At 38.7% G+C, this 18,188-nt stretch overlaps 1 protein-coding gene across 1 annotated transcript; it reads right to left on the reverse strand.

Annotated features, from left to right (window-relative positions):
- Nucleotides 1-426: 426 nt before the first annotated feature.
- On the reverse strand, nt 427-17,892 carry LOC134542167 (gremlin-1-like). The gene is made up of 2 exons (XM_063386190.1): nt 17,811-17,892; nt 427-2,774 (listed from the first exon to the last, which is right to left on the reverse strand). Exon 2 carries the CDS (start codon nt 2,772-2,774, stop codon nt 2,091-2,093), a length of 684 nt encoding a protein of 227 aa, XP_063242260.1. The 5' UTR covers nt 17,811-17,892; the 3' UTR covers nt 427-2,090.
- Between the last annotated feature and the right edge of the window lie 296 nt (nt 17,893-18,188).

Genomic DNA, 18,188 nt, shown 5'->3' on the forward strand with positions numbered 1-18,188 from the left:
TATTATTATTTGTAATAACCTACCCAGATCTTTGTACATGAATTAATTTTAATTTTATGATTGTTTTTAATAAAATAGATTTTTATCATTGTATATATATGTTAAAAACAGGCAAACATAAAGTGTTTATACTAAAATTAAATATATCTTATATATTCTGGGCTTAGCAACAGCATGATTCTGTGAAAATTTAAAAAGGAAATCTTTGTTTTAGTTAACAATCGTAATTTTATTGACACTCAAAAATTTTACGCTATTCATTAATTACGTATATAAAACATTTATCTCATTAAATTTACAATATTTATAATATATTATAATACATGTTAAAGCCTTGATAAATTATTTCAGATTCAGTTGCACTTAATAAGTAACATTTCTAGAATACATCACTATTAAAAATACTTTAAATTCTAAATCCACGATGACTAACACAATCTGAAGAATGATACACATTTTTTTTTTACAAATTTATACATTTGAGTGAATCTTTGACATATATTTCCAAATTTAACAATATCTTGTTGTTTGACCTACTAGAAATACTGCGGTTTTAAAAGTATTATTATATCGTTTTCGGTACAATAAGAACTATCAGCCAAAGTATTACATTGTAGCAATGTATCACGGTTTTTTTGTATCTTAATAGGCATTAATCAGGTACAGCAAACCTTACTACGTTTGAAACACCGCGCTTTCTGAAAAGGATTCAATTAATATACATTTATTCTTTACTTACATTCAACATTTACTACTGATCTTTTTTTAGAACATTTTTACTACTAATTTTATATTTAAACCTATGAAGACTTAGAAAGCTTTTCATTCCTGCTACAATCACAGATTACTTTTAACTGAAGGTATTTGGCACCTTCCAAGATATAAATGAGCTACAGCTGCAAGATACCGGCATTATTCTTCTTCATCTAAAACAGCACATTTATTAATAACAATGATCCGGTGTATTGATTACGACTATTGCTTCTATGAGCGCAGCCAGTTGGCAATATACTAACCCGCGGACTTTCTACATTAAATTCACATTATCCAACAAAATCTCACTCAAAAAAACTAAAATTCTTTGCGCTGATTACGAATCCAGTGAGATGTGTATAATTAAAACAAATTGTTTTGTCATTTTCAAGTTCAAATCCCGTGTGATAGCTAAGTATTCTCAATGTAGCAAACTTAGAAGTAAGCGCTTAGAATAGGGTTGGGCTTATTTATGAATGCCTAATTTTCCTGCTACATATTGTCGTTAATGAATGTAAAACATTTAAAGTATAATATCTAAAAATTCAATCTGGAGCTTAAACGGAATGTATGAATTAATAACATACAACTAAAAAAAAAAATAATGGCAACATCTCTTATGGGGAATATTTTGAAGAAGAAAAAGTAAAATTTTACACTTCATGCAGTTTTTTGCAAGCTATGGATGTCTCACAACTTAAAAATGTTCAAAATACATTTAAACCACTTTTAACCTCTTTAATTGATCCGATTCTTCATCACACGAACATAAAAAAATTAAAAACCAACTAAACTACCCTTAAAACGTTTGGCAGTTTTAATTTTTGACTGCCTTCAACGACAATGAAGCAACTATCCTCGAGCAACTGTATGTACGTAAGATAAAATTCCGGTGACTGTAAAATGTATGCACCATTGTCATATAATGCGAGTTTTCAACGAAAGGTGTGTAGCTACAACAATTGCATGGGGCGACATTATTCTTGCTGAAATACTGCTCGAGCGCGATTCAGTGAAATTGGCATATTTGTATCGAATAAGAAGAAGAGGTCTAACTAATGAAATTTAGCCAATTCAAAAAAACAAATTACGTGAAATAACTGGTAATTATCTTATAAACATTTTCACAGATATCTCAGTCAAAGAAAAATCAAATATCCCGAACAGCTTAATTAAGAAGCAGCAGCCTGAAATACGACATCGTTGAGAAATACTCGAGCCGCTCTCTTCGGTAGCAGCGCGCTAGTAGCTGGGGCGAGGAGGAGGAGGGGGGAAGTGGAGGACCCCGGGGACGACCCGGGCACGACAACAAGGGGGCGGAGGGGGGGGGGATGCACTCAGTGCAGCAGCTCGGCGATGCACTTGCACTGCTTGACGCGCTGCACCCGCTTGCGCCGCAGCGCCGGCACGGACGACGGGCAGCGCAGCGTGACGGTGATCCACGACGCCAGCTTGGGCTTGCAGAAGGCGCACGACCTGAAGGCGGCGGCCGCCTCCTCGTCCCCCGGGTCCCTGCGCCGCGCGCCCCGCCGCCGAGGGCTGCGCGGGATGTAGAAGGAGTTGCACTGGCCGTAGCAGAAGCGGTTCACGATGGTGCGCGTGAGGCAGCCGTCCTCGCGCACCCGCTGCACCAGGGGCTCCGTCTTGCACCAGTCGCGCTTCAGGTAGTCGCGCGTCGTCACCTCCAGCGCCGTCTTGCTGGAGCGCAGCAGCTTGTCCAGGCCGGCGGAGGAGTTGCCGGCCGGCGGCGGCGGCGGCGGCGGCAGCGGGGCGAGCGAGCCCTTGCCCGGGCCGGGCCCCAGGGGCGCCGGGGGCGGCGTCTCGCCGTCCGCCTCCGACTCGTCCAGCGCGTTCTGCTGCAGGAAGCGGCGCTGCTCGCGGCTCGCGTTGTGCGCGCGCTGCGCCAGGAAGCGCTCCACCTCCTGCGTGTTGATCATGTCCATGATGGACTCTGACGAGGCCTGTGCCCCGCGGAGCCCCGCCAGCAGGCAGGCGGCCCACAGCGCGCGCGGCGGCCACATCTGCAACCACCACCACCTCTACTCCTGACGCATCTTATAGCTATCCCTTAAACGCACGTACAGACGACAGGAGAATCGTTTTCTACGCGATTTTTTTTTAATATTTTTAAATTTATTGATTGAAGACCCGCTGTCTTTTCATTATTCTTCTCAAGAGAACAGGAACACGAACAGTTTATCACTTCAAGCATTTTTTTGATTGCGACAGTTACAAAGGCCTGAATCAGGGAATCCATGGCTTAACTTCTGTATCTCAAGACTTATTTTCCTTGCTAAGTTTCTTGAAATTTTACAGATTCCAATTCTCAGTTAAAGGTTAAACTATTAATGTATTTTATGGTGTATACCAGGTAGTTAATATGTGTTTTAATATGTACACTATTCAATAACTTTTTGTATGAAAAAACGTAGCTCTCGGTAGGTTTAATTTAGTGAAAATAGTACGGCGGTTTTAATATGTACACTATTGAATAACTTTTTATATGAAAAAAACCAAGCTCTTGGTAGGAGTAATTTAGTGAAAATAGTATGGAAATGTGGGAAAAATTGGCTAAACCACGTGCACCAAAAAAATAATCCGGATGGGTAATATTGCTACACTACCTTAATTATTATTTGCGTGAAAACTTCTCTCGTTCAGGTATAATTTAAGACGAAAGAAATGAATAAATTAATTTATATTTTCTCCGGTTAATCTTAAAATTATATTTTACATTTATCAAGGGTAAATACATATTTTATTAATGTTTAATACACTTAAAAAGGGATAGTGAAAAGAGAAATACGAGACGTATTGTTTGCAAATCAAATGCACGTTGCGCGCGAGATCAGATCCAGACAGTTCCGGCGAGTGAGATCTGTTCACGTGACAGACTAGCTTACTTTATTTTATAATAACACGTATTTCTTTTATTACTAACTAATGTTTTGTAAACAGCTAACATCATACTGGATTCTGGAGCGTATAGCCATTGCATAAAGATCATTAAAGCAAATATTAACAGTCCTGGGATTACGGTACATTCACATTTAAATATTTAAAATTAATATTTTTGTCAGAATATTTAGCAGTTAGAAAAATATATACAATATTGTTTATGTTCTCCGGAATTCATTCACCAACGTCACATATGAAATAATTTAATATGGACATTCAAACAGCTTTGTTAAGTCTTTTTTATTATTACATTGCGAAATTATGTAAATGGTTCATTAGGTCAGGAAAGCTACATTGGCATCCATTAAATATATTTTACATTAAAAATATATTTTTGAGTATACTATTTTTAATGTATCTATGCTAACCCTAACAGTCCACAATTTTTAAAAGTATTTTTAATGTGGCTAACCTAACGTTATCGACCAATATCTCGATTTGACTCAAGTTATCCAAGACATATACACACGCAGACTCACACGGAAAAAAATGGCGGCGTCAATGCACACTTATTGTAATGTAATTTACAAAACGGTTATTTCTCATAAACCAGTAGGAATGCAGGTTGAATGTAGGACCGTCTCTAGTGTTTGAAAAGTATTTTCGGAATATTGCTACTACTTCACGGTAAAATACGTGCTGTAAGCTTTTTCTAGCGATTAGCTGGTACACTGTGAGCACCCTCGCTAGAAGTGGTGCAGACGGTGGCAGCTGTGGAATGCGCGCCAGCTGGTGACCTGTGACCTGGCGGGAGGCCTCGAGGGTTGGGGCAGGTCACTGCCGCGGACTGCATCAATGCAATGGCACCTTGGGGCGGGGCAGCGACGGATGCAGTTACGCCCTTCCGGGGCCACGCCCGCCGGCGAGCGACAAGCAGCCTAGCGAGCTGATCATCAACACACACTTGGCTTTGCGGTGCAAGACAGCAATAATACACTGTAAAAATCGCGTTTCTCGCGGGAAAAACCGCGTGATTACGAGCGCGGCATTTTTTTCGTGGCAATCCGATAATATTGGTGTCGTTCTGACGGTATGTACCGTAAACTTCAAATTTCGGACGGTATTTATAGCACGTGTGAAACGAATAAGATTTTAGCGATGTATTTTAACTATAATTTATATAAAATCATGTAAAATTTTAGTGCAACGTTTTTTTCTTTTTTATTTACCTGGGACTGTTAAGGTGCCAAACATATTTACAACGAAGCTTAACGTAAACAATAACTGTTATGGTAGTATTTATATCTATGGTTTTTATGTGGCAACACACAGTTATTGCAAAATTATTTTACTCCATTTTTAAAGTGAACGATTATCAAACATATCACAGATAGTAAAGCTCGCAGGCTTTCGCGGCGTCATGTCATGTTTTGCCGTCTGTTTTCCAGTGTCTCATATAAAAACTACAACTTGAGTTGAGTGGCTAATGTAAAAGATAGCTAACAACAGATGTCGCTAACCAGCTATGAAGCAACGTTTAGAAAAATATTTTTTTTTGTATATAAAATCGCGTTTTTCCAGGAAGGCACCTATGTAGATAAACCTGGAAAGCATAACGTTATCCAACTACAAATTTTCTTCCAAATTGTTGGGGTCGTTTCCGAGGTTCCCATGTATAAATACATAAAATATATACACACAACTCCTCGTTTAATAGTGTTAGATTTGCAACACGAGAACACAAGAACTTGCTCGTTGTTAACACATCACTAGCGCGTACTGAAAGACTCGATTACATTTTATTTTAATTACTCGTACAAGTGCTTACTTCTGGCTGTTGATTCGAGAAGCAATCATGTACATATGTAGGGTTTAAAAAGTACAGAATTCAGAAGAAGACTGAAATCAGTGAGCCAAAAAAAATTAAATCACCGAAACAAAACAGTTATGTTAACACGTGGCATCCATGGCGGATGGCGCGAACTAAATTTCAAATAGCCAATTGAAAACGTTATTGTATGAACATTTTAGTGAATTTTACCAAGATGGACACTATTTTAATACAAATTCCTTGTCGAAAATCAGGTCCAAATCCGGGTATTAGTTAGTTTTTTTTTTTCAAATATTTATTGCGCTTTTATTGGAGACTTTTTATTATATAGTAGTTACAAAATTTTAAATTTCACCCTGAAATCGAATGTTTGAAAGTCGACGTAGCTGCTTTGGCTGGGAATTCTAGTGGCGGGTGCAGAATTATTTTGTCAGCATTATTTTATATAATTCTATGATAAATTTTGTGTCCGACGTCCGAATTTCGTAATAGAAGTGTATTTGTAACACAGCAACACATGGATTTGCTCGTTATCGAGATAAGACTTGACCCTTTTTTTTTTTAAATCGCTTCACGTAATAAATATAACTAAGGTTTGAACTGAGACGAACGAAAAATATTTTTAATATCTTGCGCATCACAAGCATTATTCGGAGTCACCTAAGACATCCAGAAAGCACTCCTGGATTGCCAGCTGTAGACGCGCCAGCCAATGAGCTCGGACCAGCCCTGTCCAAAGAAACTTCGCCAATGGAATAATTTCCACATCGGCGCGTCGCCAACGGCAATTCTGCGCTCGTAGAGGCGGTCGTTCCTTGATGCGTATCAGCGACCGTCGCCCTTAGCGCCGCCTCTCTCTCTCTCTCTCTCGCACGGTAGCCGAGGCCCTTAAACTGAAGTGTCTGACGTCCAGTCCAGGGCTGCCAACCCGCGCGACTCTAGCCTGCCTCGCTGCCGTCAACGATCGACAGGCCGACGGAGGTCGTTACGAAGCGATGCGCGGTCGACATCTTGTCCGGGCGTGGAGACGGACCCTCAAGTCTCGCTCTGCCGCTGGTGGACCGCTGTCGCCGCGCCGCCAGGGACAGGTCGAGGGAGGGGGGAGCACTCCGGGGCAGAGGGGCGGGGGAGCCGTGCAGCGGAGGACGTTACGACAATAAAACGATATTTGATCTCTCACAAAAGGAATGAAAGCAGGGAATCTAGTTTGAGCATTATAGAGGTCTCTGAAAAACACGGTGAATGTAGGTCATAGGTTTTGCAAACGAAATCAACTTAACATAACAAAAAATTTCAAAATAGTTACGCTTCCCCTTAATGCAACAAACTAAATTTCGTACAATGAAATATAAATGTTTAAAAATTCCAAAATATATATACCAAACAAAAATCAAAACTTAAATATACACACAATAAGTGAAATGGCCCTTCAAAATATAATGCCCCTATCCCTAACATAAATTAATGGGTGTGTCAGTGACAAGTGACAACCTAACTCAACCTTTATATTTCGTTACAATAATCTGAGAACGCTTTCTTTGAGATTATCGTCACAGGTCTTTAGCGATTTAGTTTGGTCGCTAATACTCTCACTAGACTATCACTAAACATTATCTGTGAGTCGTGAAATGTCACGTAAACGATCATATTTAGGTGTATGAACGGTCGTGTTGTCAAAATTAGAGACGAAAACTAAAGTGTAAGAGATCTGAGAGATAACGTGGTAATTTCACAGGCATAACCATTACATAACAGTTGAGACAATGAAATGAAACGACCAACATGGCGTGTGAGGGAGAGCCATGACAATGAAAACAAACATTACATGTAAACAACAAATTAATCCTCCGGAAAGACCCGTCATGCTCGAGGTACGTGATTGGCTATTCTTATTTAAGAGGTAAGTCTACTATTGAAGAAGAAAATACTTAATTGAAAACGTTTAATTTACATTTAATAAACTTTCTCACCTCAAACACACTTATATGTAGTAAATCGTCAAGAAAAAGCAAAGAAAAAATATATAAGTATTCAAGCAATTTTATGTTTAAAAAATAAAGCAGTAATGATTGAAAATGTACAGAGGTAATTTCTAGTAAAGTAATTTTTCATACATACCTTTTTTTAAAATGTGAAATATGCAAAAGAAGTGTTTTTATAACGCATATTTTCAAATCTATTAGTACAATGAGAACTCAAATAGCAAATTTTGTCAAGTTTAACAACACATATGTAATAAAAAACCAAATAAATATTTTTACTGGTTATGTTGCCTTGCACAAATATTTTTTTTTTTTTTTTTTTTATGTTTGTGATGAAGTTGTAAACTTGAATGTATTGTGGATTTGTATGGGTACTTCCTTTTCAGATTTGTTTTCCTTGCAATTTAAACTGCATTATCTTTAATTTTTAAACCCGAGAACAACACTGATAGCTCGTTTTTTCCAGTGCTTTCGCAAATGATTCATGCGGATAACAAATCTCCGTTTATAGCTCCAGACAGGGTAGCATGTTTTTTTTAAAATGGGAAAGAAGTGATGAGTAAGCCTTGGAAAAATAGAAAGAAAAATAATTGTGGTCTGGTAAACAAGAGGTGCCTGAGACGTGACGGATGAAGATATCGGCCGCGTTCACACCTCTGACAGGTCCACGGAACCATGGCCCCGACAACTCGCGAATGTGCTGATGAACGAGTTTATCTTATCCGGCGCAAACATCTCCCTGTCGGCGGGGATAACGGATTGCTCTGAAGCTCAGCCGGGCAGGAAGCGGGGCCCGGACAAAGGAACGCCTTTTCCCCGCCGCCGAGACTTCGACTCGCCGAGCGCACACGTGGGGGACGGGTCCTGCAGACAACGCAACAAACCCCGTCACGACAACTCAGCGCGCTTCTCGAGTTCTGTTCGTCGCGATCGATCACACTTTTGACGTGACAACGTCTAATAAATCGATCAACGCCGGCTGCAGCACGAAAAAGTGTCCCGTAACGCTGTGTCCCGTTACGCTCATTGTACGCTTGCGCCGCATCTATCTCTCTTCCACTCGATAGGAACAACCATCGATTTGACTTTTTCGAGGCACATTATACTTGAAACACATCCCATTCGTTTCCTCCTTTTCCTATCATCGTCATATCCTTAACAGAATAACGCAGATTGGAAGAAGTTAAATAGCAAACATGTATAAAAGTTTTAGTTAAAATAATCTCTTCGTTAATGTAATAAACATACTTGAATTATGGAGTGCAAATAAAAGTAAATTTATCGATTAAATTGTAGATTTCATTTCACTCCTTATTTTGTATCCATACAAAATAGTGATAATTCAATAAAAATGATTCAATTTTATTCATGAGTGTATGCAATAATTTCATCAATGTTTTGTTATGACGTTGTCACGTTAAACTATCGTCCGTTAACCGACTTTACAGACAACCAATTTTTTTACACGTGTTCATATAAATATTGAATACTGTGTATTTATTTAGTTTTTTTTTACCGTTTGTGTTTGTTTACTGGTGTTGCCGAGGGACGGCAGTTTTCAAAATATATACACGTCCCAGACACATTCATGAATGTTTTGGGCGATCTTGGCCCAAGCTAGAGGTCTGGGATTCTGAAAATGTTATACCCCGAGAAAAGGTTACTCTCCCGGCTATCGAGGCCTCAACCAGGGGTCCGGCGATCGTGTTCTATCTTGCCCGAAAAATCATTGGCAGAAAGAAGTAGCAGCCTCGTCCGCCTAGTGGTTCTCGAGATACAGCTTGGAATCAATTAATTATTCCATAGGTGTTTAATGCTACGGATGACTTTAATAATTATTGTTTCCGTGAACACTCAGGGCTTTCAATGGATACGCGTACTTACCTATGTACGCGCGTTAGAAGTTATAATAACTTACCGTAATAAAAAAACTAACCTTAATTTTGCATGCAAATAATTAACGTAAATCAAATAATAAAAGGTCTGGAGTGATATTATTAATTGGCTAAGTAAAAATTCTATCAATTTAAAAATTCAAATAAATACTCAGTACAGTACTTAATATTAATATAATCACGTGTATAAAATTAATTATTTATTCAGTAAAATAAATTATATTAAATAAAATTAATTAAACAAATTAAATAAATTTTATTCGAAGTTATTAAATAATCTGTAACAATTTATAATGCAAATAAAATATACATATGGGAACATAACCTCACTTAAATAAATACAATTGAAAACAGTTTGTAAACACGATTTCTGTCACTAATATTCGCAATAAATAAAGTTTTGGAATTATATGGGCCAGTGCTCAATATAAAGCACTAAAATATAAGATTTAAAAGAAGATATATAATTTTTATTTGTATGTAGCTTTCTTAAGTAGCCCTTTTTTCATTCTGTGAAAATTTCATTGCATAGTGCGTACCTGTGTAAAAATTCACTAATTTTTTTTTCATAACGCTCCTAAAGAAGTATAACTTCACAAAGTTATTAGTGTTTCGTTTCTATGTGAGCCTGTGTAAAAGCCGATATTAACGTTCGTCACGCTCTAACAAACAATCACTGGAGCGGAAAGATACATTCACATCGATAAAAGTCTACGCGTTTTATTCATGTAAAGGTATGACTGTTCGTTCCGGTGGGCAGGACTAGTGGTCGGTGTGTGAAAGGTCCCGCATGCTATTCCCGGTCGTGCCGGAGATTTCTAACTTGTGGAGAGTTTCCATCGAGAGCTCCTGACCGGGAACTGCACAGTCCTTCGACCCCACGCAGCGGAAGGCAAGGGCAAACCCCTGCAAGATCTCCCAGTTTCGAGAAGCTCGTCTGCGCCGTGGCTTCCATCGTCAGCGCTCGAGGACGTGTTTGTTTGGCTTCAGACACAGAGTGCGACACGCAAGCTTTTATTGGTGCGCACATATACTGTAGGCCTATAAGCGACGGCCCGTAAACACACGTAAATATAAAAAAATATGACCTCTCATTAATGTGACTTGATTTGAATCAATGTGTTCGAAGACGTCATATCTCCATCAAATGCAATATTTTCAAGAGATAAAAAAAAACTTATTTCCTCCGGAGATGTGGCCGTTTAAAATATGTTCTGTCTACAGCATAGAGGAGCGACTCAGAAATTATTTTTGCACAAGGAACACGATTAGGTGACATTCAATAAAGCGAACTAGTAAAAAAAAGGGCGGGGGCGGATGAGGAGTTTTCCAAAAGACCAATACAAATAGATTCCGAGTCGGTCTCAAGCGCAGAGCTAAGGATGTGAGAAACGCAGTGAGAATCGTCGTTGACCTTTCGCGTCTTTTAGGGACGCAGTCACCCCGATGATACCTTATATGTTATTGAGTAAAATAAAGAATTGTAAGAATTTTGATTTAGACGTAACTGTGCATCAGATGGTAGGAAATGACAGCAAGAGTCAACTGCCCTCTTGGCGATGCAGAACAACCATAAGATAAAGGAAGCTTAAAAACCCTGGGACAATTCAGTGGATACTCCAAACTTATCTTACCCTAGTGGTATGAGAGTAAATTCTCCCCACCAGACCATAACTTCTTTGCACACGTGACTAATCAAAATTCAATACGACAAGTCAAAAACAAAACAGTCTACACCCACAACCTTAAAACTATTCGGCAACTAACCAAAAGAGTTCACGACAGTTGTAATATTTGGCAGTAAGTTGACCAAATTCGTTATATTGCTGTTTTCTGATAATAATTATATTGTAGTTTACTGATAGAGCCTAAAAAAAGATAAATTAATTTGAAGACTGCATTCAGAGAGCAACGAGACGTGAAGGATGTTCGAATACTCTCGACGCCAACACAACATGGTTTATTAACAATAATTACTTTACAACATTCATTATAATTGGACAACAACAATTAAATAAAAATATGTGGACAGTAGTTGGCTGGCCTAGCAAACACAGAATCGTTATATTTTTACTCAAATATAGCGCCTCAAAGCTCTCTACTGCCATAATGCATAGGAATCCTTGCAAAAATTCGGAAGGTTAACAAAAATGGCTGACATCCATAAATATGCTTACTTAAAGTATCCTTTAGGCTAAAATGAGTTTTGAAAACATATGACCTTGCTGCCTCACAGGATATATAGTATTTGTATATATATATATATATATATATATATATATATATATATATATATATATATATATATTAGCACTTAGCAGTTCAGGACAAAAAATATTATATTTTGTGTCTTCATCGTACTGTGATATTTGACTTAAATGTTACATATTCTTCTAATATTAAGAACTACTATTTTACGATAGATTCTTATGGATTTTAAAACATTTTACTAACGATACGGTATATTTATTATTTTCAAAAATCAATTTTTTTTCAATTAAAAAAATACTATTATTTTCTTAGTGTAATGATATCAAAAGAGTAATTTATTAAATACAAAAAATATAAAAAGGTATGCTTTTAATATATGTAGCATAGTTATTAGCGCACGTGCGTGCATCGAAATTGTTTTTAAAAATGTGATAGATCAACATTTAACACGTATGTTTCCAGATGTGTAGACTGCTCCTTTGCAGGCAAAATAAAGCAATCTCAATCGTATGTGAAGAAAAAAAAAATCACCTGTTCTCTAGTCTGGAAATATTTTTCTGAGTTAATATTTAAAACAAAATGATATTAAATTTTAACACAACCTACGTAACAAGTCCCATTTCTACAAACTGAGTACTACTAGCTCGCTGTAGGAAAGGTTTTGATGGCGATTAAAAACTGACGAAAACTAGCTTCTACTGCGCAGCTTAGGTTCCCCCCTCCCTTCTTTGCGACAGAGAATTTACTTCACTCCCTTCTATGTCGCAAAGAAGGAAGGGGGGAACCTAAGCTGCGCAGTAGAAGCTAGTTTTCGTCAGTTTTTAATCGCCATCAAAACCTTTCCTACAGCGAGCCAGTAGTACAGAGGCGTAGAAAACTGTTGGATCATTTGCTTTTGCACCACAGTAGTTTGAATTTTTAGTATCACACCACGAAAACAATATCATTAGATAATATTGAGGAAAAATGTTAGGGATGCTGTTGAACTTGTTTCATCGTGTTTTAGTTGTCCTGTGCCGAGTGAAAGATGGCGGATGGTCGGCGCTGGCGAGCCTGCGGTCGCAGAGGCGGCGGAAGACACAGCTGCACCCACCAGGCATAGAAGGGGGGGGGGGTGCTAGCTGCGAGGAACGCGGGGCCACAATGCGGAGGTAGCTGACAAGTGCAGGATGTGGCCGCTTGGAGCTCGTTGGAGGCATTGTGTCCTGATAGAAGCCCCCAGGACGCGCACCCAGCTGTACAGCACGCAGCCAAACATTTCCTTAAGCAACGTTCACAAACTACCGTCCGTCTGAAAACCACGAGTTCCATCACGTCTTCATGATTCGGCCACTAAACGGTCGCCTTGTCGTCGTAAGCAAATAAGGTCTTCCTTCGGCGTGTTTTTAAATGTTTAAAATGTAAGTAGATATATTCAAAGTTTATTTTTCAAAAATAATCATTGAAATAATTGTTTGTATTTTGATATTATCAGCAAGATATTCGCAAGAATTTTATGCTATTCATGCTTCACAATTTTAATATTCGTGAAATTCAGGAAATAACACCCCTGAAAATTTAATTTTTTAGTTTTGTAAAACTTAGACAATTTTAACTAAATAAATATTGACCCGTTGCAGCTTAAAATTTATTAAAAATTATAATCTTTAAAAAATATATTATTGTTCTTTGGGCGAGCAACACACCGTATAAGTTGAGCCTTATGGAAATACTTGTATTAGTGTTATATTTGTTTATATGAAGAGTGTAAATATTACTTCTGAATACATTGCAATATAAACTTACAAACATCACTTGTAAACACTCTGGTTTTCATCATTAATTCATTCTATAAAACCATGCTAAAATTACGGGACCAAATATTTAGAAATTTGCAAGAAACTAAAGAACGTTTTTGCAGAAATATGAAACTATCATACACCCTTAGCGACATAATCCAGTAAATATGTTGTTAGTTTAGATATGTGTTTAAATTGGTATGCTTATCCTTTTCTTTTAAGTTTGAACTTTATTTTTATACTTGACTGACATTTTTCTTCCACAGACAGGCTCGCGGCGTCGTCAGATGCAAAAGGCTTCCACGACAAAAGGCCCGGCCACTATCGATCAGGCACAGTATGTCGTAACTCGTCTCCCGTGCATCTTCGTTCGGCGAACGAGATATAAATCGGGGCGATAAATTTCGCCCTAACCGCGATTTGGCGGTTGGGATTGCCTTCATATGTCCATTTAGGAGCCGGGAGGGAGGGAGGGGGATCAAACAACCCGTGACTTCTGGACAGAGCGCGCGACCTCGTCCGTGCAGATGTCGCCAGAACCTTTCTTTCGCGCTCGTAAACGTCTTCCTTCCGACAACATCCCGTTTGCAGCGAGCGTCGCCATGACAACTCGCAAAGAACTTGGGGGTTACTCCTGCGTAGCAGATGTTTAACAAACCGCCACCAAGGTTTAGTTTTTTTTTTAAATCTAACCAGGTTTTAACCGCCATATTGCTTTATTTTTTTTACAGGCACATTATTAACTTTTCAGCCACGTTCATTGATTTTCGCCGCTGTTCCGGGAGCTAAAATTCATTGCAACGTTTCTGTGAGAATACAGAGCGTAAAATCAACTGAAAAGCGGTACTCTAAAGACTTTACGCATCAATAAAGATATGTAGATAATAGAAGAAGAGATTTATTTTTGGAAATATTTAGTTTCATGGTGCACTTTAAAATAATTTGAGCAATTGATTTTTTTTGTGATTAGTTGAATTTTTTTCAGCTTAGGTTAGTGGCTTACTGTTGATGTCAAATTATCTCTGTTCGTAAGTTGAATAATTGTGCTGCGCGAAGTCGAATGAGGATGTAACGCAATGTATATACAGTAATCAATGTTGTTGATGATTATGAGCACGATGAGTCGTCTCAGCCACTACTGGGAGTCGCGAATACACTCGAAACCACGGTGGCAGTCGTGATGTCCCTAACAACAATAAATAGGAACAGGAAAAATTTGCTGATTCAATGACCTCTAGGATAGCCTCCATTATAATCTGCATTTCTCAAGTAAACACGCGTGATCATTGGGTACTAAATTGTGAGGCGTCTCCACTGGGTAGCTTGTGATTCGACGCTTCTTTGGTCGATAGTCTCTCATTGGCCCAGAGAGCTCCAGTTAAACTGCGAGTCAATAGGAGAACCAGCAGAATTGTACACATGTTTGAATTTCAGCCTATCACTAAATTAATCCGCGAATTTTTCCGGTCTCTAACAATAAATAAAGCGAGGATACGTTGATGAACCTATACTGTTTAGAAATATAGACTGCGCACAGAATTTTTCACGTGAAAATAGCTCTCGCTCGGTCTGCGTCGCGCTGATAAGCAAAGAACAGTTTGATAACACTAACTGACGATTGCCGGCGCCAGATGCACTAGTTCTAATGGTTCTAATGGTTTCACACTCTGACCACTCATACGCACGGAAGTGTTATTTGGCGCCAAAATGAGTTGAATAATGTAACTTCCTTGTATCTGTTAACACAGAATAAAATCCACTTATCATAAAAATTGTTCGTTTTTAATAAAATATGTCACGTTTTATGGACAGCTTAAGTGATCTTTAAATGTTCCCTTTTAAGATACTTAGCTAATAACTTTCTATCCAAAGAGAAAATTCTATTTGTTAATCTGTTAACGTCAATATTAAAATGTTTGAGCTAAATGATTTATTAAAATGCTTTACATAGTTTTCAATATGACTTAAATGGCATTTATATTGAAAGAGAAAAAGGTGACTCTAAAAATTTGTATTAAAAATGTTTACACATAATTGTGTCTTTGAAAAAATGAACTGCGCGTCTAAATCACGCGTTGAGAGTACATTAGCTTAAATGACAAAAAAAGGAAACAATTAGCACGTTATTTTTGTTAAACTTACTCGTTGTGAGAGAGAATGCACAGGTACAGTCTCGTGATTATTGTTTGGCAATAACTGAGGGGTCGCTACTCTACATTTCGTGTGGAATAGTAGTTCTGACATCCTGGCCCACCATTGGCTGGCAGAGTGCACGTGACAGCTGCTGGACGACCAGCCTCCACACGCGATACTTCAACATCTCCCTTCTTTGGTAAACACCAGTGATAATCTGTATTGATATTTTACTAAAAATATAGTAATTTTATAATGCAACGTTTCCGGACAATCAGTCACTTTTAATTAAACAAAAAAATATTGGTTGTCTGTAAAGTCGGTTTACGGACGATAGTTTAACGTGACAACGTCATAACAAAACATTGATGAAATGATTGCATGTTTTTATGAATAAAATTGAATCATTTTTATTTTAATAATAAAAGAATAAATACTTCAAATTATACTAGTAATCAGACTTTTAAAATGCAAGAATAATAAACCTTTATTGCCGAAATTGTTGTTGTAATAAGCAATGAAAACCACATTAACATTTCATTTCACTTTATAAACAGTCGACGAAACAGTTCACGTGTAGATGACTTATAATTAATTTTAAAAACTGGCGTTGAGCTATAAAGTTTAAATATAATTATGAACACGTTTTCATATAAATAAACTGTAATCAAATATATATCATCAATTATATGAATCACCATAATTTTTTAGTCAATTGTAACATAACCTATTATTACTGCACTCGCCGACAGCGTAACGGGACACAGTGTAACGGGACACAGCGTAACGGAACAATGTGCGTAACGGGACACTTTTTCGTGCGTGCAGCCTGCGTTCATCGATTTATTAGATGTTGTCACGTCAATATAGTAATTTTATAACGCAACGTTCCCGGACAATCAGTCACTTTTGATTAAACAAAAAAGTTTTTCCAGTGACCAGATTTGAATCACGTCCCTTGAAGTTAACAAGCGCGTACTTTCTTTCGCTGTGCCACTAGGCCGATTGGAAATCTAGAAGTATAGCATGCGTTATTATCATTGTAATATTACGTATTTTAAAACTCGAGATCACTTCTTGCTATGGCTATTTTTGTTTATCAAAGATATTCCCGGTTAGCTTCAATATCACAAAGTTTCTATACACTGGTTTATGTTCCTACACGTGGGTCCGCCATCTTTGTTACACGTTTCCGTTCGTCGACTTTCCGTTCCATTTTCAAAAGATTCCTTCTATTAAATGCCGTATACCGAAAACTAAGATGTTTACACATCAAATTCTCATGATTACAATGGAAGGTCTGTAGTGTTTCGAAAGACAGTTAATTACATGCGTGCTCTTTACGTTCGAGTTGATTGTACGTGCAGATGATGGAAGCACGGGTTGGTTTGCACGCGATTCGACTCCCACGGTGGTAGACATTACAGTCGAGTTACAGACATTCCAGCGAAGAGTCCATCCTGGTCCAAACAATTGGATCTTGGAGGGAAACTACTCTGGATTCCGGCTCTCAGGTCCTGCTGTAACCAGGGCAAACCTGCCTGCAGAATGTAGAAGAGTGGTTTATTTAGAGATTTAAATCATTTAAAAGTTTTTTTTTTTTTTTCACACCCCGAGATGGTTCGAAAGGGCCAGTGTTTAATTTAGGTAAACTGATAGCCCGTAATAAATTAAAAAAGTTTCCTGGATATATTGAAACCAGTATTCTTCTCGGATTGAGGGTGAAACGTGGCAAGGGGTGTATTTGTGTTGCTGAGGCGGGAAGATAAGTGTGACGCTCGCTGGTGCTTCTAGTGCCGTGTTGTCTCTTCCGGACGGTGGTGTCACGTACAAAATGGGTCAACCCACAAAAATTTAGAACTGCGTAAATGGAGCTCAATGTTAAGCACACAATGGATGGTATTGTTTCAGTGGATTTAATTTTTGGCCGATAGATAGCATACTAACATGGAATGTCGGTCAAATATTTTTTTTTGCTTAATATAGTGTGTCATTGTACCTACACATATCTGTCAATGACTTTTTTTTACTTTTTAGTTAATTAAGTATTGCGTAACACCGCCCAATTATGATAAATGAGGGTAGTCAAAATATCCGATGGCTGAGAATTTCGAGTCCCTTGATAACTTTAATGAGTCTCTACCGGAAGTTATGTGCCTAAAAGGTATTCTGAAAACACGCGTCTTAGACATTTTCACCCTCGTAAACATGCAGTTCGAAAAACAAAGTACGGAAACAGAACTACTATTACGCCCTCGACATGTCCTTAAATGCTGTTCGTAAGCAAACCGCGATGCGTGGACGAGGCTTGTCGGCCGGGCGGACTGACCTGAGTGAGCTGGACGGGCGCGCGGACAGCTCCCGGACAACTCCCGGACAGCTCCCGGCTCTGCGCTGCTGTCCCTCTGGCCAGCGGCGGGACAGTGGCGCGCCACGCGCCGCGCCCGCCTCTATACACAAACAAGGCGACGGTGGCGCGCGAGGCGGCGGCCACTGCTACTACGGGCATCATCCCCCTGGGCGCTCCCCTCCCCTAACCCCCTCCTCAACCCAAGGCGCGATGCTGCATTCCCCCCTCCCCGGCCGAGCAAGAGACACCCTACCTAGTCACATAGTGCATAACGTAGCTTCATTCCTCCTTTGGAATGCGATATGCTCTTACACGTGTACTATAGCTTAACTGGGCACTGCCCTATTAGGTAGATTT

Source organism: Bacillus rossius, assembly GCF_032445375.1.
Source record: "Bacillus rossius redtenbacheri isolate Brsri chromosome 4 unlocalized genomic scaffold, Brsri_v3 Brsri_v3_scf4_2, whole genome shotgun sequence".
NCBI classification, from domain to species: Eukaryota; Metazoa; Arthropoda; class Insecta; order Phasmatodea; family Bacillidae; genus Bacillus; species Bacillus rossius.